This window comes from Neomonachus schauinslandi, chromosome 7 (assembly GCF_002201575.2).
Source record: "Neomonachus schauinslandi chromosome 7, ASM220157v2, whole genome shotgun sequence".
In the NCBI taxonomy this organism is placed as follows: Eukaryota; Metazoa; Chordata; class Mammalia; order Carnivora; family Phocidae; genus Neomonachus; species Neomonachus schauinslandi.
This window is the reverse complement of record NC_058409.1, coordinates 146,971,288-146,994,707: the sequence shown is the minus strand read 5'-3', so window position 1 is coordinate 146,994,707 and position 23,420 is coordinate 146,971,288. Positions and strand designations below refer to the sequence as shown.

The following is a 23,420-nucleotide window of genomic DNA, read 5'->3' as shown; positions in this document are numbered from 1 at the left end:
GTGGCCCCAGGGCAGGGATGAGGGGCACTTTCCTCCCTCTTTGGGATTATGTCGCCCTCCAAGCATGTGTTTGTGCACATATGTGCACACACGTGTGTGCGGGCCTGTGTGAGTGCATACGCGCATCCCTGGAGAAGTGCGTGCATGGGCGTGCAGGCTTGTACCTGCTGCGGCTGAGGCGTCAAAGAGTGGCCCACCATCTTCCCGCAGGACTGGGACAGAGGCGGCGGGCAGGACGTGGGGGCAGCTTAGGGGCAGCGGTGTGAACGGAGGGCAGGAGGGGCCGCCTGGAAGCTTCCTTTTGGGGAACAGACGACTCGGTGTCTTTGATGCAGGGAGGCGTACCTGGGACACGTCTTCTGATCTCTCCGCTTCCTTGCTGGAAACTGCCTCCCTTCTGCTGACTCAGGGCATCCGTCCGAGCTCCGTCCCGGCAGCCAGGATGATGTGGCGGCTCGTCATCCTGTGGCTGTTGGCAGTCAGGCCTCCTGATGTCCCGGGGCCACTTGCCCCATACTGACGCCCCACGTTATTACTCTGTTTGGTACTCTGAAACTCTCTTTGGTAGAGTTCTGTCTTCCCTTGGTAGCCCAAGCCTGGTGTCTTGGCATCCGGTCGACACAGTGTACCAGCCTATAGGATCCTTCCTTTCCCAAAGAACAGACTCCCCAAGATCTTGAGTATGCAGATCCTACACTTATGGTGAACAAAAGTCTCTGATGAAGGACCCAAGGAAGCCCTTTGAAAAAGGAGCGTAGACAGGAGCGCCTGGCGGGCTCAGTCAGTGAACTATCTGCCTTCAGCTCAGGTCGTGATCCCGGGATCCTGGGGTCAAGCCCTGCCTTGGGCTCCCCACTCAGCAGGGAGCCTGCTTCTCCTCTCTCTGCCCCTCCCCTCTGCTAGTATTCTCTCTCTTATAAATAAATAAAATCATTGCATAAAAGAAAAAAAGACATAGACACTGTACATAGGCTTGAGGGTCGTTATTTTGCTTAATTCTTAGGTCTTGCCATGTTTCCTGCAGGTGAGGTTACTTGATGGTGGACAGACAGGTGAACACAGTGTGGGGAGTACACCCCAGGAACGCACATCGGAGGGGAATACTCAAGGATCTGATAGGCGTCACACAGAAATCAAGGCTAACAGTCAGGGGTGAGAGAAGAAATTTGATTGTTCTTAGCCAAGCCAGTGAGCACAGATTTTCAGGTCCTTGAGCACAGCGAAGACCCCATCTCACATGATTCTCTCTAGCTCTGGCTTAGTTGTGAAAAGTTGTTTCTTAAAGCATCACCTAAACCTGTTCTCGAGTAACCAGGCCAGGTGACACCTGGACACTCCCCAGGGGGGCAGATGTGCTGTCTGGGCACAGCCCACGGAGTTGTGAGGTGGAGGGAAGCAGACTGGGAGTCGGCCTCCCTCGCCGCCCTCTGCTGAGGAGGGAATTTGAGTGTGCGTGTTTGCCTGCGTGCATAAGTACACGGGCGTGTGTTTTATGCGGCCTCTGCTGAGCTCTCTGGTTTGGTTTTCTCTGTTTCTGGGTCAGTTAACGGTTGCGAGATGGATCAAAGATAAACCAGAATTTCAGCTCCGTGGGCACCCCTTGAGGCTTTCGATGCTGAGCCTTCTGGGGAGAATGAGAGGGAAGGAGGAGAGAGAGGCCAGGGCAGGTGGGTGGAGAGGCTGGGGGCCAATTGGAAGTCCCCAGAGGGTCACCTGGGCAGTCGGGCCCCTCCCGCCCCCACCTCTCACTGCCCAGTGTCCGTGATGTCAGCAAGACAGATGTGCATTTTCATGTTGTCATTAGTTTTCTTTACAAATGCCGTGAACAGATAGAAAAGAAGACAAACCGCTCTCTGACCCAAGTCACTGCGAGGATTTTAATACATTCCACCCCAGGTCTTTCCCACGTACAGCTCTTCCTGGGTGCACCCTTCTCTAGACTTGACGGCGACCCCCTGCCACATCACTATGCTCTCTGTATCCACCACTGGTGGAGAGTCTCTTCTAAGGTTTTGAGCAAACAGCCCATTTTTAATGTGGTGGTTCAGATTCTGGAGCCAGTATCCTCAAGCATTGTTTATAATGCTTGTCACAAGGATTTCAGCAAACTGTAACAATGAGCCCCCTGTGCCCCCCAAAAATTCCTTAGTAATTACAGATTTAGGCTCCATGTTTTGGTGGGTATTTTGAGGGCATGGTTCCTAAACGTCTTGAGCAGAGAACACGTGTGAGCGCACGTGCGTGCACACACAGTCCTGTTTGCTTGTGGGCACAGATTTGGAGCGGTGGCGTGAGATCTGAGGTATGGAGTTGTAAAGAATCCGATTTCACCCTGCGGGGCCTGGCTGCCTACCGGTGTAAGATCCCTGCCTGTTTGGGAAATCCCGTGCAAGGGTAACTGAGGCGCGGTGGGCATCGTGAGTGGCCCCAGGGCAGCAGCATCCTCATCACGCAGGAACTTGTGAGAAATGCAGATTCTGGGGCCCACACCAGCCCTGTAGAACCCGAAGTCCTCAAATCCCAGTTTGAGGACGCATCCAGGGGTCTTCTCTCCTAACACACTGTGTGGAAAGCCCACTTGTGGGCCCCCGCCCGGAGCCCGAGGTCCTCACAGGCACCTCTGCAATCCGGTTCGGGAACCACAGGGAAACCCACTTCCCAGGGAGAGCGGCTGAGAGAAGACAGGGACTTGAGTGAATACCCCTCCGTGTATAAATGGCAGCCTCAGGATTGCCCACCAGGGACTATGATGGTCCAAGGGCAGCTTGATGCTCTCTGGGAGCGGAGTTAAGACGGGTTAAGTGGATGGCCAGGAGGAGAATTACAGACAAGAACTTTCCTGGAAAACACCCAGGACTCAAGTCAGACTGTTAGCATCTCCTCCCATGTGATTTTAATCAGTCATTTTGAAAAAGGAGGAAAGCAGTTCCCGCTAACAGGATCCCAGACCTACTTACTGTTGTTGGTGGATGATAACTGAAGGCAGCTCTTTGACTGGCTTCGGAAGCCGCTTGGAAGCCAGGTCCAAGGTGGAGGAGGGCCATGATGGGCTCTGCCCCGTGGGTGTCCCTGCAGGTCCCCGCGGGCAGCTCACATCCCCTCTGCAGGGAGGCTCCTGCCAAGTGCCAGCCCCACGTGTCCCACCAAGCCAGAGCCCCCCCTTACTCACACCGGCCTTTGCTTCAGAGGAGCGGCCCCTCCTTTCCGAAGCTGACACTCCTCAGATACCCTGGACCTTGTCACCACGATTCCTCGCCACCAGACCGGCCCTTCCTCTCCTTCTGTTCCTGAAAGTGCTCAGTCCTCCCCAGCCTTGGAGGGACACCTTCTTCCTTCTCCCACGCCCTCCCTTTGTCCCTTGCCTTCGCTGCCTGTTCACGAGAATGACCCTCCTTTCCGTCCATCTGACTGCCTGCCCTCCTGACCCTCACTCTTACGTGGATGCTTTGGAATAATTTAACTAGCATTGGTATTATTTCTTCTTTTAGATGTGGTGGGATCTATTTGCAGCATCTGACTCTTGCATTTTCAGGAATTAGGTCTTTGAGACAGTTTTGTAGTCTGTCTGGTAATTAAACCACATAGATTGTTTCTCTCTTCTGTAATTTTGCTAATTCAGAAAACCATATTTTTCTGTAAGATTTTAAATATCATGCTTATAAATTTGAACAAAGCGCCCTCATTAAATTCTCTTCATTTCTACTGTGTAGGATATTTTCTTATGCTCATTTCGTATGTAGCATATTTGTTCTTATTCCTTATTTTCTTCATTAAGTTGATGTATCAGCGGCAGGTTAACCAGGAAAACGCGTCATTCTAGGTATGTCATGCCGGAAGGTATTTAATATAAAGGATCACTTGCTTATAAAATAGTTGGAGGGTGGAGGAGTAAAGGTCAGAGAGAGACACCATTAGCTCTCAGAGTCCCTCTGGCTATTTAAGAACCAGGAAGTCGTGGAACATTCCAGAAATCACCCGTTAGGCGTAGAGCCAAGCCAGCCTTGGCACAGAGGGTTCCCAGGAAAATGCCTGCCTTACCGCAAAGCTCCTGCTTGCCAAAGCACATGCTCAGACCCACCTCAGCCAGGAGGGTGGCGATGCGTCTCTGACCTTCTCCCGCCCCATCCTGTGTTCCTGCCTCTCCTTGGTGGGATCTAAGCCAGTCTCCCGGGCAAGAGGGCACAATCCCCTGCCCAAAGTCAGCTCTTAGAGTTTCCACTGTCCCTTTTGCAACACAAGTTTTTGTCTGGAATCAAGTACTCGGACATCTGTTCGTTTTCTAATACACTGATTTCTGTTTCCATCTAGATCAATTCTTTCTACTTCCTTGAGCTCTTTTTCTCATATCCTCATTCGATCTTACATTCATGGGTTTCCATTCTTATTTATCGGTATAAGTATTTCTGACCGTGAACAGTCCTCCAAGTGGGATGTGCGACATCCCACAAATTCTGTTTTATACCATGTTCACCATTGTTTGATTTTTCTTAAAGATAGTTTCTATTTGTCAGAGAGAGAAAGAGAGAGATAGAGAGAAAGCACAAGCAAGGGGAAGGCAGGACAGAGGGAGGGGGAGAAGCAGGCCTCCCACGGAGCAGGGAGCCCGATGCAGGGCTCGATCCCAGGACCCTGGGATCATGACCTGAGCCGAAGGCAGACGCTGAACGACTGAGCCACCCAGGCGCCCCAGCATTGTTACTTTCTTAAATGCATTTTTTCAAACCTACTAATTGCCCTCCTGTTTTGTCCTATTTCTAGTAATTGCTAAAAATTTCGAGGCAACACTGCCCCTTTCTTTTCTTCACTGTCAACGTCCTCCCTTACCCACTGATGTCCTACAGGGTTGTCAACCCAAGGGTGCACTGCCCGTGTGCGTGTACATTTTAGCCACGATGACTGAGGGTGAGCGCCCATGGCGTTTAGGGGGCTGGGATCCGGGGTTCCGGCCAGAAGTCTTGCATTTTGTGCGGCTGTGGCTGATGCACCACTGGTGCCCCATTAAGGAAAAGGAAAGGTCTCCAAAGTCACCAACTAAGAAGAGACCTGGCAGAGTCAGGACCCGCACATGTGTAAGACAAACCCCCGTTTTCCTTTGGGTAATATATATGTACGTTTAGTACATTGTAACTAAATTATTTCAGGAATTACTAGCTCCAGATCTCCTTCTTACCCAGTTAACAGGTAGAAGCTCTGGCACTCGGCTGACACTTAGGCACTCAGGACTGAAGCCAAACGACTGTCTCCAGTAAAGAAGAAAAACAAGCACTTTAATAAAGTCAACCTCTTTGGCCATTTCAAAGCAAAACCCAGTTTTGTATTTGCTTAACCGAGAGCCTGTGACTTGCTCGGAACCCCTAGGGACCATTAAGGCCAGGTTGTTTGTTGGGACTGGAGCAGCAGGGCTGGATTTCACACGCCTTTAATTTCAAAACAGGAAACCAGACTGAAGCCATTATCTAAAGAGTCACACCTCCTAAAAAGTCAGACGAGTTTGGTTAAAGAGTAAAAAAATGAACTTTTAAATTGACATATAAGTGGAGAGAAAAGATTAGTTTTCCTTCTCTTTTCATTAGGGTGAACAAACTCTTAGCAATTTTAGGAAATTGTACTGTTGCTTAATATTGGCCTCATATAAATGGGATCATTATGATTAACTGGCTTAATTTAGGGAGTCCCCATGATTCTTTGCAGAACAGCTTAAACAGACATTTGTTTCTCTTTTTTTCTCCCCAGTTTTATAGTTTCTTATTCCCTGTTAGCAATGGAAATTGGGTTCATAAAACATTGATGCAGATTTCATCTCTACATTGATATGTGGGCGACTCCTGAGAACCGCCCAACTCATCCGAAGTAATGTATAAAAAAGGGAATATACCCCTATCTACTTTGATGATTTTTTGGCTGGGCATCAGCTCCCCCACTATTAACTTGTCTGAACTTAGAAGTTCCTGAATGTAATGCAATTGGCCCGTGGCTTAAAAGCTCTTTAGTAAGTGAGGGCACAAAGTGATCCACGCTCGCTGGGGGGATTATGGAGACAGGCAGCGTATGTTCTCTGCCGCCCAGAAACACGCCCCAAGGGATGACACGGATGTCTTCACTGAACCTTGTCCTTAGACTCACCATGTGTCTTGCCCACGCCCACATGCTTCGAGAGGGAGCGGGTCCTCATTACCCTTTGCCAGGACAGATGAGCACAAACCTGACTCGCCTCGCCTCAGCTGTCTTTTTTCACAACACTTCTGACACCAAGTGTGTGGCCTTTGCCACGCCAACAGCCCCCGAGTGTCCGTGGCCAAGGGGATGTCTGCAGGTCAGTTCTGACACGAACTACCTGGGTTACTCAGACTGTGCCAGTTTCAGGGCTCGGCCTCAGAAGACTGTTCCCAATTAAAACATCAGTCACAAGTACTGGGGGCCACGCGGACCCACACTTCTGTCTGATGTGGCTCCAAAGTTGGGGCTTCTTGCAGTCCCTCCCTTTCAGGTTTGATAATCTGTGGGATCAGCTCACAGAACCCAGGAAGGCACAGTACTTGGAAGTACTAGTTTATTCTAAGGGAGAGGAATGAAGAGCCAGAGGAACGGGAGCTCTGTGCCTGTGGAGCTGGGGTGTGCCACCCTCTCGGCATAGGGATGTGCTCATGGACCCAGAGCTCTCTGAACCCTGCGGGTTATGAGATATTTTTGAACTTAGTCCTGATTGATTAAATCCTTGGCCTTTGGTGATGAACTCCATCTCTGGCTCCTCTCCCATCCCTGGAGGGCAGGGATGGGGCTGAAAGTTCTAATCCTTTATTGCTATCTGGATCTTTCAGGAGGCCAGCCCCATCCTAGGCTCCCCAGGGCCCAGCCTCCAGTCACCCATTAGCATACAAAAGACATTCTTTCAATTTTCACATTCTTACCTGTAATTTCCAGGGTTTTAGGAGCCACTAGCCAGGAACCAGGGACAAAGACCTATATACTAACTTTTTACTCTGTCACACCTCTTGTAGCTCTGGACCTAAAAATCCTGGCTTCAGATTTTTCCCAGAGCAGCAGTTCTCAGTGTGTGGTCCCCGCACCAGCAACCCCTGGGCATTGGCCAGAATCCTCGGGCCCCACCGCAGACCCACCGCAGACCCACTGAATCAGAAACTCTGGAGGTGGATGCCTCATTCTGCGTTTTAACAAATAAGACAGTTCTGATGCCTGCTCCAGACCCAGAGCCGTTGACCAGGGGGATTCAGAGGAGGGGGTATTTTGGTCTCATTTAAAGGGATGAGAAGAAATCAGGCAGGTATGCCGAGGGGATGGCCCTGGAGGACAAGACAGAATCAGAGGAGCGGGGAGGTCAGCACCAGCGAGGCTGGAAGGAAAGGGCTAGGAAGCCTCGAGTTTAAAACAAGAAAAATAGGCATTTAATCTGTGAGTGGCATGAGTGTGTGTGTGTGTGTTTCAAAGGAAATGTTTTTGCTGTCAGTTTGACATTTGGACTTGGGAGGAGGAATACCTGGAGGAAGGCATGGGTTCGGGGCTACAAGACCGACCCCGTTGACCCCACGGGAGACCCCAGACCACAGACCTCAGGGCAGGTGGGGTCTCAGGCAGCCTGCTTTACGAGGATGTGTCTGTATTTGTGTTTTTGTTAGACAGCGTGGTCTGTGTGTCCAGCAGGCAGCCAGGAGACTTTAGGCCAGAGTTGAAAGGGAGTCTGACCCACCCCAGGAAAGCACTTAACAGGAAAATGGAAGAGGATCAAGCCCAGCTTCTCCCTCCCTGAGGGGGTACAGCCCTGCAAGGGCTTGAGTAGAAGAGGGGCCTGCATCTGCGTGTCTTCGTCGGTCCCGTGTGGGCCATAGTGACAGGCCGCACAGCTGGCTGTCCCTGTCTCGAGGACGTCGTGGGACGGTGTGGGACACACTTGCTTTCCAGGTGGAGTCAAGAGGAAGGCCTCCTGGGTTTACTGAGCGCTGCGTCTGGAAGCCTTACGTATGCGCTGTGCCGGGTGGGCGACTCCTGAGTCTTGCTCAGAACACATGGAATCGGAGCTGTCACCATACTCATCCCACTCGAATGTCCCACACGGGTCACCAGGCCCAACACAAGCAGGGGGAGTGGCAGAGGGAGAAACAGACTCCCCGCTGAGCAGGGAGCCCAATGCGAGGCCCCATCCCAGGACCCTGGGACCGTGACCTGAGCCGAAGGCAGACGCTTAACGACTGAGTCACCCAGGCGTCTCCTAAATCTGTATTTTAGAACAAGGGTTGGGGCTGAGATGTTACCATTTTTATTACCATTCTGTCGCCTCCTGGGGTTGAGGCTCATCTTCAATGAACTTGACCTTCTTTGGTGTTTAAGGGCATTCATTTTGTGTGATTTAAACCTTACTCTTTAATAGAAATACTCTTTAGGATTATCCATATGTTTAAGTAAATTTTCTCAAACTTCTGCAGAAGTATTTCATGATCATTATCAAAGTCTTTTTTTTTTTTTTTTTTAAGATTTTGTTTATTTATTTGACAGAGAGAGACAGCTAGAGAGGGAACAAAAGGAGGGGGAGAGAGAGAGAAGCAGGCTCCCGGCTGAGCAGGCAGCCTGATGCAGGGCTTGACCCCAGGAATCTTCTGTGATCATGACCTGAGCCAAAGGCAGACGCTTAATGACTGAACCACCCAAGGGCCCCTCAATTTTTTTTTTTTTTTCAGAGAGAGAGAAGGAGTGTGGGGTGGAGGGGCAGAGGGGGAGGTAGAGAGAGAATCTTAAGCAAAGTCCATGTCCCAGTGCAGAGCCCAACGTGGGGCTCTATTTCAAACCTGGAGATCATGACCTGAGCCAAAATCAAGAGTTGGACGCTTAACTGACTGAGCCACCCAGGTGTCCCTCAGTCATTTTTAATAAGCTGTTTCTCATCAGATTCCATTGAAATTGGGCAGAAATAATTGCAAAATTTACATTAGGGAGCATAAAATAAAAACTACACAGCTTGGTTAAAAATATAATTATGTTACATCAGCAGAGAACTGAAAAATTTTACAAAACTGCCAAGATCCTAACTACGATTTCCTTGTCCTTCATCAGCACCCACTGAGCTTAACCCCTCGGAGTGGGCAGTTTGGGGTCAGACACATGAACTTCCATGGTGATTTCCTGTTGGAACCAGGGAGGACTCTCCTCTTCTGACTGCTTAAGAAAACCAATTTCCTAGAGAATGTAACATTCCCCATCTAAGGCATTGACTTGTCTTATTCCTTCTGACCAAGTTTAGCCACACTGTCCAATGTGTATTTTAGAGACTTCTAGTTTTCCTTGAGTAAAGAAGGATTTGTCTTCACATGGACCCTAGTGTTAGAGATGGTTGTGCCTGGCATCTACAATCTACTTGGTCTGTCTCTTGCTCTGAACATCCAGTTGGATATAGGGGATGCTGAGTTGTGCCCGGGCTTGGGCTGCAGACACGGGGGACAGAGGGGCCACACGAGCAGCAGGACTTCATCAGGCTTTCCAAGGGCAGCAATGAAATCATTTGTAGATCTTAGTATATTTTAATTGTGTTCATTTTAAAGCAGTACCAGTTGGGTTCTTTTTCTTTATTTTTTTCTCCATCGGATGAACTCTTTAATACCGTCCTTCAAAATGTGTATCTAGTTAGAGTCCCCTTAGTATTGTGGTAAGATATACATGACAGAATGTTTCTCAGAACTGTTAAGTCCGTTCACACTGTTGTGCAAACATCCCCACCATCCACCTCCAGATCTTGATCATCTTCCCAGACTGAAAGCCTATGCCCATGGAATAGTGACTCACCAATCCCCCTCCTCCCAGCTCTGGGCAAACCAACGTCTTACTTTCTGCCTCTCTGGCTTTGACTATTCTAGGAACTTCATGTAAAGAATAGTACCTTTTTTGGGTAAATTTAATGAATTGCAATATTGAACAAATTTGGACATGTTTACAAAGCTGTAAACAGCACTGGGGATATGAATAGGGGCTGAGGATTGAACCCACTTTCATTTCTACCATTTCCACTGACCTCATTCAATAGGACAGCTAAGTCATTATTGTGAAAAGGCCTCCGTTCAGTTTATAACCATGGCAAAATTTAACTCTGGAATCTCTGGTGACAAACTGCTTTATGTTTTTTTGTCTGTATGTCTTTCTGGCTTATAATCGATTGCTTCCTATTGTGACTTATCAAGTGGAAATCAGGCATATTATGTTTCTTTTGAGAAGTGGGTGATGTTCCCAACTCCAGAAACAATAGGAAAGAATGATGTGTCATCAAATGTATGTTGGCACCAATTACAAGACAAAGGCACGAGTTGACTTTAAAGATGCAAAGATACAGGAGAGAAGTACAGGTAACTTAGAATTGATGAAATTCCCTGATAAAAATCACAAAGACAGATCAGAAAAGAACCAGTATGGCAAGAGTTGGCCAACTGGTCATTAGCATAAAGACTTGCCAATATGGTAAATCCTTTTTAAAAAGAGATTTCATTGCTCTTCCTCTGCCTTTCCCCATGGGGCACATTTCTGAGTCTATTATACATTGCACCCTTTCCTGCAGGGCAGATGACCACGAGGGCGGGCTGCTACCGAGACCTGAGGTTTCAAGTCAACACATCGTTCTGTAATCCCAGCACCAGACCTGTCACGGGGGTGGTGTCTTGCAAAGTATCTGCCTGTCCTCCCAGGTAAGAGCTGCTGCGTTCATCCAGACAGGGGTTATAGTTTTGCAAATATACTTGGTGAGTCTTGGGAGCTCCAGAGTCTAGAGAAGGGAAGAGCTGATTGTTGTCATGTAATCGGGGATGAGGAAGAGGCAAGAGTAACCAGAAGTGCCTGAACAGGTATGTTTGGAATATCTTGTGAACGTAAGTGCAAGTTCTCCTAACAGTATCCTATTTGCTGTATTTTCACTGTAATCACCGCAGGCTGGCAGGGGTGATAACATACCGTGGTGACAGTAACGTTTTTCCTCTCAGCCTCCAGTTTGTTCCGTTCTGGTTTATTTGCCTACTGAATGAAATGTGTCAGAAGGATGCATTCACAGGCCCGCCAGGTGAGGCAGGGCGTGTGGATTGCTGCAGCGCACACATGCACACACATGCACGCGCACACACACGCACATGCACATGCATGCATGTGCACACACGCACATGCACACACATGTACACGCGTGCACGTGCACACACGCACATGCACATGCACACGCACGCACGCACATGCGCACACGTACACACGTGCACATGCACACCCACACACATACGCACATGCACACCCACTCACATGCACGCACGTGCACACACATGCGCACGCACACGCACACACGCACATGCGCACCTGTGAGACTGAGCGAAGGAAGCCGGGGCCCTGGCATCCCGTTCTGCCCGCGGTGCTGCCGCCCCGAGATAGTTCTCAGGAAAGCGCAGGTGCCCAGAGTCGGTGGGCTGGGCGGGGCCCCGCGGAGCAGCCTCGGCCGGCCCTGCTCCCAGCTGTGACAGCCCAGGCATGCCCTTCCCCTCTCTGTGCTCAGTGGCTTCATCTTCACGGGGGCCACGGCCCAGAGGGATTGTGAGAATCATCTGAGTAACATATTTACGGAATGAAAATCTGACTCCAGATTCTTCAGACAGCCGACGCACTAAAAACAGTACAAGATAATCTCAAACTTCTTGATTTTTAAAGATCCACGGTAGCTGGCGAGCTGATTCCAGGTTTGTGGAAATGTGCCTCAGCAGCGTGATGCTTTCCCGGGAGACAGGAACACACAGGAGGGAGAGGCCCCATGTCTCCCTTCATCTCTGAGCTGTTGGGTCCCTGGTCACTGGCTCAGGATAGAGATGGAGGCCACTTACCCGCATCTGAGAGGTCAGGACCATTCCTTCCACCACGGTGAGGGGGGTCCTCCCTGGGGACATCCTGTCCTCCAGTATCCCTGCTCCCTCAGGGGCTGGGGACCCACCACCTCACAAAGCCACCTGCCCTGCCCCAGTCTGGGCTCCTCAGCCAGCTCGCCCCACGGCCTGCTGTTGAGAGGTATGCCAGTCGAAACTGACATGAGGACTTTGGTGCTGGAGGCCCATCACCCACCAGTGCATGGGTGCCGACCTGGGGATCCTTTCTGGGGCTGGACAGGCTCTTGTAATGGCCACACGCCTTGATCCCCTCGTCATATCCCTCCGCGGGAACTCCGCGGGCCCATGCGCCTTGTGGGCTGTGCTGAGCTGGACAGCGAGAACACAGGCCACCGCAAGGCTTCTCCAGGGTCCGAAGCGACAGGCCAAGTGCACAAAGTTCTGGATGGTTTAGGAAGTGAAACTCACGGTTGGCAGAGGGAGGCTGGCGGCAGCGTGGCACCATTGCCTGCAAAAACGATCATGCTGTGGGAAGGAGACAGATGGCGGGGCGGCCTCCTGCCAAGTGGGTGCACCCCTGGGACTCCCTTTTCCTCGACGGCCGGGTGGGCATCTGTGTTCCAAGCGACGCAGCGTTGCTGTTACCGTGACCTCGGTGGCGGATCTCCACGGAACCTCATGACCTGGGAATGCTTGCTGACATCGTGCTGAGTTCTTGCCAGGGCCCACTAACCTGGGCACCTCAAAACAGCTAGTTAACTTTGCTGCAGAGAAACCTCCCTCACTGAGACGAAGAGACATGTGTGCATGTCACTTTTATGTGCATGCAGAACCAGCCTTAGTGAAAGTAGATCCGTTTAAGCTCCGGGTAATTGGAAAGGGTTAGTGTTTGCATGAAGTCAGCCCGCAGTCCAGCCCGCCTGTCTGCTCGATGAGGCTCATCAAGGGGGATGTAGGGAAAACACCCAAGACGAGGTCCCCAACTCCCGGCTGCCAGCTTCCTGCCTTCAAGCATCACCTGACTCAGCTGTGAACTGAGAGTGGGAACCCAGAAGAGGCCTCTCTGTGTCTGTGACCCATGCAGGGCTCGACCTGGAAGCAGGAGAGGCCAGAGTCACGGGCGGAGCCGCTGGTGCTTCCTTGGAGGGCGCAGCCCCACCCCCACCGTGTGCACACACATTGCTTCACTCCCACACGGAACCCCCGCTAGATGTCCCCCTGCCCTCCCAGCTCGTACTCTGGGCCGTGGGAAGCGAGCGGCAGCAATGCGGGTGTGCTCCATGGGCGCCCTGCAAAGGCTGTGCTTCCTCCTCTTCCTCTCCAGCTCCCTTCCATTCCTTCCTCGCTGCCCCAGCTCCAGCCCTGTGGGCAAGGCCAGCCCCAGGCATGTGGAGCCCAGAATGGGGGGCTGTCAGATTCCCTGGTGACCTCCCGAAGCAGAGCTGCCCTCACCTGGAGCCCAGCTGCCTACCAGCTCAGACTTGCAGGAAAGGAGAGCTAGTCTCCCGTATTGGAGCCCTGACCATACGGTCCCCGTTGGTGTGGGAAGCCACCGTCCTAACTCCGGCGTGCCTCGCCTGTGAAACCGAGGTCCGAGCCACCCCTCACTGGCCACCGCCTCCTCGTTTCACTGCAGCTCACACAGTCCTGGACCCACACTCCAGTTCTTCTGTCTCACCTGGACAGTTGCCTTCCCACCTCTCACTGTCCAGGACCCCCCGGCCCGCCCTCAGCCCAGAGGCCAGGGATGGCACTGTAACCCTTGTCCCGCCAGCCCACTGGACCTGCTGGCATAGCCCTTCCTTCGTTCTCCTCCCCCGAAACCCAACCTGGCTACACCCAGCACGTCACCCAGGCCGTGCACGGTGCTCAGGATCTCCAGGCTGCAGGAAGTTCAAAGCCCATGTTCTCGGTGGAAAAGGATGGGCCCTCTCTTAGTGGCCACCCAGGATGGCCATCCCACCACCCCTCCCAGGACAAGGATTCCGTGTCACCTCCAGTGTCCTCCAGAATTCCTCCTCCTCCCCATCCACACTCTCAGCCCATGATGTCGGACCTCAGACACAAGAATCAGGTAAGGGCCACCTCTGCTTCTTGCTAACAGCCCACCTGTGAATCCTCCACTCGCTCTGGCCCTTGTTCATAGTGAGCCAACGGTCTCGTTTCTTCCCGAAAAGTCCTCATGGGTTATGTCTCTGATTCCCCTTTTCCATCAGGCTTATCAATTCCTTCCAACAAAGATTTCTAAGTGGATGTTGGATTTTCCTTATGCTGTCTTGTGAACACACACATATTAGGAGATCACTCATTTTATGGGCAGGTCACCTGTTTAGCCCATTGTTTTTCTCCCCGGGCCTCCTCTGCTTCCCTGGAGTTTGTCTTTCTGGTTTTGAGGGATCTATTGTCAAAACATCTCTACGTTCTTTGATGTATTCTAAACTTACTCAGGTAAAATTTTATAAGTAAATTCTGTCAAGAGCTTTGTATGCTGAAAGAAAAGGCACAGTTCAGAGCAAAAGGACTAGTCTAAGGGAAATTGGCACTGATGAATGGGAACAGCATTGTTAAAACATAGTGAGGACTCTCTAAATTCATCCAGGAAACATCCAGAGGCCTCCATCCATCTGGCTCTTTGATTTATGTCTAATGTTTTTGAATATTTGTATTCTTATCTGAAGGAGAAAGCTTTTGGCGACAGTCCTAAGCTTGCTGTAAACCTAATGCCATACTTTCCTGCTGGGAGATGCCTAATGAGGTTCCTGCTACATCCCCAGCAAATAGCAGAGGCCTGATGACCAATGGGACCCCGCAGGTTTGTGCTGAACAGGTGGGGCAAGATGTCCCAGCCGCTGGCCCCAACTGTGTGCATCAGAGTCCTTTTGACGGAGTGGACTGGGTCGGCCAGGATTATGAGGATGGTGGAGAGCAAGGATGGTGTGAGCTCGGGAGCTGGTTTAAAGGTGTGGTTCAGATCTCCCTTGTGTGTCCACTTTGTATGTAACCCGGGTGATAGAGAGCAAGGGTTTGTTGAGGGAATTCATGTGAGATCCATGCGCTCTACGCGCAACACATGGGCTAAGCACTCGATAACTCTTGGCTGTTTTTATTTAGGGTGTAAAAGGAGAAACAAATTCACATCCATTATTTATTTAGTCTGTGAAGCAAGACTATGGCAAAACACAGAAGAATGAACTTATATCACATGCATTAATCCTTGTGCATTTTTATTTTAACAACTGAGTTGGGAAAATAGATCTTAATTTAAAAAGTTGTTTTGTTTTCCTCTGCGATGTAAGATACATTTCTCTCTTGCCCAGAAAACTGGCAGTTTTTTTGTTCGTTATTCAATGGGATCCGGGAGTGGGGTCTTTAAAACATCTTAATCCGTAGCCGCCTTATCTTTAACTGAAATGAAAATGAAAGCCTCCTACACTGGTTGCAACTCCTGACCTCCCCATCAGCGTCCACATACTTGCCTGGGCTGCGGCTGGAGCTGGTGCAGCAGGAGGGCTGTGGAGCCCCAGCCTCAGTGGCCATGTGGGCTCCCCAGCTCGTAAATGGGAGTGGGGGCAGTGGGCTGGGAATCAGGAGTCTCCTCCCTGGAGGAAGATGATCCTAATAGGTTCTGGAGGCTGTGGCGGGCAGGAGCATCATGGCTAAGAACCAGGCATCAGCACTTCCCAGGTGCTCCTCTGGGCTGGAGCGAGGCCAGGGGGCAGCCTGCGGCTTCTCCCGGCTTCTGCTCCACAAGGAGGGTTGGCTCCGCGCTGGCCTTGGAACGGGCAGCAGGGGGCGCGCCCAGGGCCCCGCTACCTCTGTCCTCCTTGGAGCGTGAATCAGGCTCTGTTATCGCTTGCCTGGGAAACACGAACCGTAAATCACACAGATACTTATTTCCTTTATATTTCTGAGCTTATCTAAATGGAGTGGCCCTTCATGTCATTTATCTTAACTAGTATCTGGTTTTGGAAGCATGAATACTAACAGCGCGCCTTCCTGGACAATGGCGGGAAGATGCGAGAGGAAACACTTTCCAGATGGGAAACAGGCCTTTTTCCTCCCTCTTCACGATTCTCCTAGGAATGCAGAGTAAGAGTTTAGGTAAAACAGATTGTCATCAAATAGACTGTGTTTTCTTGTTGTAGAAAGTCATGCAAAGACAGCCCCCCTCTGTAGTACTTTCCGCTGGGTGAACTATTTCTGCCTACACGTTGGTGACTCCTTACCAACCCATTAGCAGAATTGTTTGCTGTCACTCGAAGTGCCTGGGTCAGCATTTGGTTGCACATTGTAGAAATGCAAGGTAAGGATTAGCAGGATAACTCTGTTACGGATGCTCTCCCACAGCAACATTTCCAGTGACAGGAGAGGGGGCTGTGATTTTTTGTCTCTCACCTCTTTTAGATACAAGCAACACAAACGTGAACTGCCTAGGTTACCAAGGGAATGAAAAGAACCGTCCTCGCTTAGGCGGTTCCCACGTCTGAAAGGGTTTGACTCATGGGAATGCCAAAGAAGTGAGCGTGTTAGTTCATTTGATTGTCTGAGTGGCTGAGAATGAACTAGCAGCGAGGACTGGCTCTTGGGCATCTGACCTGCATCCAGGGCCCGGGGTGCAGAAGGGTCCTTGCTTGCTCTCATTCACTGCCATTCCAACTTGAAATTCCTAACGGTCTTTGAGTCTGCCCTGGCTTCCACGAATTATACAGCCAGCCCCGCCCAGCAGCCCCGCTTCTGTTCAACAGTGTTATCTGGAACAGGGCTGGGGAAGCGATTCTTCGGGGACTTCCGATGGATGCCACAGCAGGAGACTTGAGGGATGGAGGCTCCTCGGTGCAGTCCTCTCCTGCTTTCTCCCCTTCACTTACAGGATGCGTGCCAATGTGGCTGAAGAGAAGGATGCTCCCAGGGTCACAGTCTGTGAGGATGCGTCCTCTGGGCTCCACGCTCCCCTGTCCTCTTCGTCTGGCCGTGGCCCAGCTCCGGCAGGGAACCTGACACTGTGGCTCACGCCCAGAGACGCCACCTCCCAAAGAGTGGCGGACCCTGTTCTTCTTTCTGTGTCTTGTCCTACCCCACGTGCCCCCAGTGAGAAGGCATCTGACCTTCTCCGTTTGGTCAGGGAAACCAGAAGAGTGTGACATTGAAACTGTCTTTAGAGGGATGTTTGGCTAAAGTATGATGTCACCAGTTCAGGTGCGAGCGTCAGGACAGAGTCTGACGTGACTGTACCTTAGTACAGAAGATGATGTCTGACCGCGCTCCCCAGGGAAGGAAATCACTTGACACCAAAACAGTGAATTTCAAGTGCACGCGAGGGGCCCTTTCTGGCTCAGTGTAGAGCCTGTGGCTCTTGATCTCAGGGTTGTGGGTTCGGGCCCCATGTTGGGTGCAGAGATCACTTAAAAATAAAATCTTTGAAATGCGTTCAAGGTGGTACAGATATTTGTTAGAATGTATCGTCAAGGAAAGTCAGGTTACAAATAGGAACAAATGGAATTCGTCATAGGCAAAGCTGATTTTTTTTTTTTTTTAAGATTTTATTTATTTCAGAGAGCAAGACAGAGAAGGGTGAGCATGAGCAGATGGGAGGGGCAGAGGTAGAAGGAGACCCCCCAGTGGGCAGGGACCCTGACACAAGTCTCAATCCCAGGTCCCCGGGATCATGACCCGAGCCGAAGGCAGACGCTTAACCAACTGAACCACCCAAGCGCCCTGGCAAGGCTGATGTCATTTACTTCCTCAGTCACTTACATATTAACGTAAAAATCGTTGCAATAGGAACGTAAAAAATAATTAGCTTTCTAGATTTGGATTTGTTATTTGACACTTTAAAATCTTCCTTAAGTAGTTCTGTAAAATATTTTGTATTTTAGGTTTTTTTGTCTGCTTGATTTTGCTTCATTTGTTTTAGTTTGGTGTGTTGTTTTATATTTATATGCATATCTATTTATTTATCCAAATGAACAAAGGCAGAAAGTCACCTTGGGAATACTTCCATTTTTCAGGGAACTTAACTAGTTTTGTACATTAAATAATACCTAAATTTCTCATAATATTTTTATTATTTCGGTTTCTAAAATTAAAAACTAACTTATAGCTAGATAGAGATGGTTGGATGGATGGTGGATACATGATAGATACATGACAGATAGATAGATAGATAGATGATAGAATAGATCTTACTACAAGTCTTTTTACCTACATCCATATGTCCACTGTATATATACTAATCAGTGCTTCTGGAAATATTTGTTGAAAACTGGAAGCTTCGCTCAGAATCATGATGTTTTGGGTGGGGGAAGAATATAGGATACTGTTTTTAGGTAGGAGGTAACATTGTTTTACTCTTTAACCTGTGAATTATTTAGAATTATTGTGGTTTACTATGTCCAACTTTATGGAGGCTTTATGGTAATTTTTTTTTGCTATTTCAGATGTTATTACATTGAGATCAAAGAAAGAGTTAAAATTATATCATTTTTCGCATTTTTGAGACTTCCTTTATGGTTTGAGCATGGGAGTGTTTAGAACTGTTTCCTGTGGGAATGAAGGAATGTGTGCTCTGTGTTGGATTAGAGTTATTTATATGGCAATTAGATCACGGTCCTTATTTATCTATTCAAATATATTCTGATTTTTTGTCTATCTTACATATCTGTTTCTGAGAGAAGTATTTTTAAATTTCACTTTATGATTGGTTACTTTTCAATTTCTCCTGTTACTTTTATTTCATAATTAACATTAAAGTTCCACATCGCGTTGATAGCATTATAGCTTCCTCGGGTGTTGTCCTGCTAAATAAGGACCATCTTTACACCTAATATTGCTTTCCAACTTAAGCTCTTCTTTTCTGAAGTGAACAATATGGCCCTCACTTCCATTCCCTCGTGCCTGACATTTCTTCATTCTCTGTGTTTTTAAATGTCACCATTATGAGGTTTCTCTGCATCTTGAACAAATCATCTTTTCTGTTGGATTTTATTTTATTTTTTTTAAGATTTTATTTATTTGACAGAGAGAGAGAGACAGCCAGAGAGGGAACACAAGCAGAGGGAGTGGGAGAGGGAGAAGCAGGCTTCCCACAGAGCGGGGAGCCCTATGTGGGGCTCGAACCCAGGATCCTGGGATCATGACCTGAGCCGAAGGCAGGCGCTTAATGACTGAGCCACCCAGGTGCCCCTGTTGGATTTAATTTTATCAAATCAATAATATATCTTCTTGGGGAGCCTGGGATCCAGCCCCGAGTTGGACTCCCCATTCAGCGGGGAGTTCGCTTCTCCCTCTCCCCCTGCTGGTGCACGCTCTCTCGCGATCTCTCTCTCTCTCAAATAAATAAATAAAATATTTTTTTAAAAAAGAAAAGAATATATCTTCTCACGCATACCCTTGGTCTGCTTTTATGAGCTGTAATTGCCCTTGTTTTTGGATTCAGCTCCAATTTCTTATGTGTCTTCTGTCTGCTGTGCATTTTCTTTGCATCATGTTGTTCCATGTCTCTGCTGATTTCTTATGAATTTGTAGGATTGTGTATATTCTCTTTTATTGTCAGTATTGCCAGAAGCTCTGTACTCTCCTTTTCTTCACACCATATGCTTCTGATAAAAATAAATAAGATAGACAGCTGTATAAATGAGTGTAACTTGAGAAACACCGAGGATTGCTCATTCATGAATATTATAAAACCCTTACAAATAAATAATTTCTAGAAAAAGCTCAGTGAACTGGAGACAGCTTAACGTGGAGTACATCTTCTCACAGGTGGATGGTGCAGAATTTTAGAGTGTTCTGGACGCGTCTTTGGGGAGTGTCAAGAATCCCTGGGTCAGGAGCCACACTGGATGGAAGCATCCCCAGGGCGGGGTCGTGGGCAGGGGGCCCTGGCTCAGGGAAGGCTTCCCCGACGGTACCGTGGGCCGTTTGCCCCTGGCCCTCCCTCCGCTGGGTCAGCTGGCAGGGTGGAGCCCCAGGGACACAGCCAGCACCACGGGCCCTAGAAAGACAACACTTTGTCCCCCTGCCTCAAGAAAGGCCGCTTGCCTAATCTTGCTTTTTTTCTTGCCAGAAAGAAAATAAAACACAATAAACAATAATAATAAAAAAGAGAAGAAAACTGTCCGTGAACCCTGCGTTCATTAAGAACAAATGTTTTAGTGCCACTTAGGTTTTCGAGATACAGAGGCCTCGTTTTAAGGAGCATTGCCCTCTGGAGTAAGCATTGCTGAATTTGGGGATAATGTGAATAATACTTTGATTCTGATCCTGGACAAGCGAGTCGGGTATGCTTTCACATATGGTGACCTGAAATTATTAAGACATTACTCATTTAAACTTTGTGACTTTCTAAAGCTGAGTTGGACTGAAATGTACGTTTAGACTGTCTCCAAACATGGGGTTCACTGATGTCATTAAAGAGAACAATCAGGTGGCTGTGGGAGGGTGAGCATGGGCACGCCATCACAGGAAGAAGTCACACTCCTTCACTCTTCATAGCAGAGTTTAGTTTGAGAGACCACACGTACTACGATATCTATTCAGTTATCTATCAGATCTTTGCATGACCACCTAGTACGTGCCACCATTCTAGATGGCTTGCACCTGGGCCCTGATCCATGGGACTCACAGGGCCAGGCCATCAGCATGCACCCAGGTATGGACAAGCGCATTTCCACATGTGCATACTGATTCAGAGCATGGCAGATCCTGGAAGGGTGCTTTACTTCTCTTAAAGGATGACAGTAGATCTCTCTAAGCTCTTAGATAGGGTGCCTGGTGGGAATGGAGGGTGGGAACGATCCAGCCAAGATGAGCAGCAAGTGCAAAGGCCCTGAGGCAGAGGTAGACTGGATGTTGGCAGAGGGCTGAAGACCTATGTGGCCTTGGTCAGAGGGAGCAGTGGCCGTGATCAGGAGGGGATCAGCAGGGGAATCCAAGTGTGCACGGCCTTGGAGGCCAGGCTGGGGCGTTTGTATTCTGTTCCTCAAGTGTTGATAAAACTTGGGAAGATTTGAGCATTGGTACCATGTGACCCACCTCTAGGGAACCTGGGGACAAAGGCATGAGAGAGAGATGGGGGCAGAGCGACAAGTGAGAAAGCAGAGCTGTGGGCTCCAGCACCTCTTTGGAGGAGTCTTGCCGCCAAGAACAGCAGGGGGGCAGGGCTGCGGCGGTAAATGTCTGTGAAGCCCAGGGAGGGTTCACGGCCATTTCTCTCATTTTCACGCCAGAGCTGGTTCAGTGTGCCTGTGCATGTTTAGACATGATCGGCCAGGGAGGATGGAGAGAGCAGCCGTGGGTAGCTGGGAGGGTTACCCTGGGCACACAGAGGGACGTGGCTTGAGACATGGTGGCCCACGTGGAGGAAGCGCCTTACTCATTCTTTTTGTTTTCACAGTGAAAGAGGCTAAGTCATAGGAGTTCGAGGGGGTTTGCTGGCAGGAGAAGGAGAGCGTTCGGTGGGACGGTGACCCTGCCAGGGATGTGCATCTCCGGGCACCTGGAGGCCCTACATTGAGTGTCATGACCCTGGTCACGGTTGCAGACATGGTGGGCAGAGTTGGCTTAACCAGGATTAGGATGAAAAGAAAATAAAACAGGTTATAATTAACATCATTTCAGTGATTCACCAGTAAAAATACGTCTATCCAAGCATGGCCCAGTACTGAAGAAGGCCCGGTATTTGGTTGCACGCGTCTGCAGAACACACAACTGGCATTTTTCAGCTGCTGATTGCTGATCAAGGAAATGAGGGAGAAAGGCCAATTCAGTTTTACAAAGGGGGTCGTCCTTGTCCCTCTGTTCTCAGGTGACTTCGATTTTGGTCCCCATGTGACAGGGCTGAGTTTTTGTCTAGTGTTTAAAGATGTGCCTTTTCTTTCCAGCCTGGACACCAAGTGTGAGCGACCTAGTGCTTGGTTTGTGGCTCAGCTCAGGAGGCAGGAGTGCCCTGCTGCTGGAGGTCACTCACATGGTGTCCTGGGGGCTCCCATGTCTGTCACCGTGGCGTGCTAGAAGCCCCTGGACGCAGGTGGCTCTGCCCCACACAAAGTCTCTTGGGCCCATGTCTGTGCAATCCCAGGACCATTGGATGAAGGTATCCTTGGTCAGTGTTAAAAGCCAAACCATCCTATGTGCTGTGTTTCTAGAGACACAGCTTTAAAGAACACAGAACCAGGGGTTTGTTCAGTGAACTGACACTGAGGGGCAGTTTGTCATTTCAGCCTGGGCTTGTTTCCCATGGTGTATTTTCAGGGGGTGGTGGGGGCAGTGAGGCCTAGGGAGGACCGGTTTTGGTTCAGAGTCGGTCATTTAAAGCTCTTCTGTAGGCACCACCTTGAAGGAGATACAAGTTTGCAGACATGTCCCCTGTGCAGTCCCTGCCTGGTGCATGTCCATACACCGCCCAGTGTGCTTTTGGATTAGCCTGTGCCTGAGCAGGGCCCAGGGAGTCATGTGCTCTGCACATCCGTCCTGGCAAAATCATGTTCGGCCAATGATGCAGTTCAAGAAACTGAAACCGGGTGGCTTAGCAAAAATCGAACAAGAAAGGAAGAAGCCCTTCGCGCTGCTGACAATCCATACTACATATATTAACATGCACTGTTTGTGAGTTTGGGACATTTCACGTGATCAGCCCGATGGATGCTCAGGGATCAGGCACACTCCTTCCATGTTGAAAGCGGTTGACACTTGTCCAGCCTGGTTCCTGGTATTTGACATGATATGACATTGTTATAAACTAGGTTTTTGAAAGGAAGACACTCTAAGACTCTCTCCTTTAAAAAAAAAAAAAAAAAAAAAGTCTGAGAGTTCCGAGGCCTTAGCGTTAGACAAAACTCCCGGACATTCCCTTCAAAGGAAGCATGCTGTGTCCCCAGCTTTCTCAGACTCTGAAGCCAGCATGAGTGTGGGAAAGCGGGGAGGGGGGGTGCCCTTTATTTCCCTGCTAAGGGTAAGCACACATATCTATAGTGGAGGGAGGAGAGCAGATGGAAGGACGGGGGTGGCTCTTCCTTCTCTGCATCACACTGTAGCTCTTACAAGGGCTGCATTGCTTAGGCACCACAGAAATTCTGCACCCTAGACCCCTGGCACTACTCAGCTTGACACCCGTCTCCTTAGTAACCGCTGCAAAGGGTGGGTTTCCTGCTTGTTGAGGCTTCAGAGGTTCTGTAAGATTCTAGGTTTTAAAGAGTTATTTTTCCCACCAGAATCCTGGTTAGCCTCCCCACTCCAGTCCACTGCCACCACCATAAAAAGGGGTTTCACTGAAAAACGAAAAAAAGAAAAAAAATCATGGGCATTACAGGGCAAGAAAAATTGAGCAAATGAGTCTGGTGAGCTCCTGTAACCTTGAAAGAGCTTTAGCTTAAGGGGGAATCCAAACTGCAGTTCATCCTTGAACAACACATGGGTTGGGGTGCTGGCACGTTCAGAACCTCATGAGCAACAGCCCACTGTTGACTGGAAGCTTACCCATAATGCAAACAGTTGACTAGCATGTATTTTGCACGTCGTGTATATTATGTGTTTTAGGATAAAGGCAGCTAGAGAAAAAATGTTAAGAAAAAGCATGAG

General features: G+C 49.4%; 1 protein-coding gene across 1 annotated transcript in view; it reads left to right on the top strand.

Annotated features, from left to right (window-relative positions):
• ADAMTS16 (ADAM metallopeptidase with thrombospondin type 1 motif 16) overlaps positions 1-23,420 on the top strand; it is a 163,444-nt gene that overhangs the window by 111,038 nt on the left and 28,986 nt on the right. Inside the window, exon 18 of the mRNA XM_021702532.1 lies at positions 10,553-10,679. Coding sequence (XP_021558207.1) covers positions 10,553-10,679 — 127 coding nt within the window. The remainder of the gene's footprint in view (positions 1-10,552; positions 10,680-23,420) is intronic.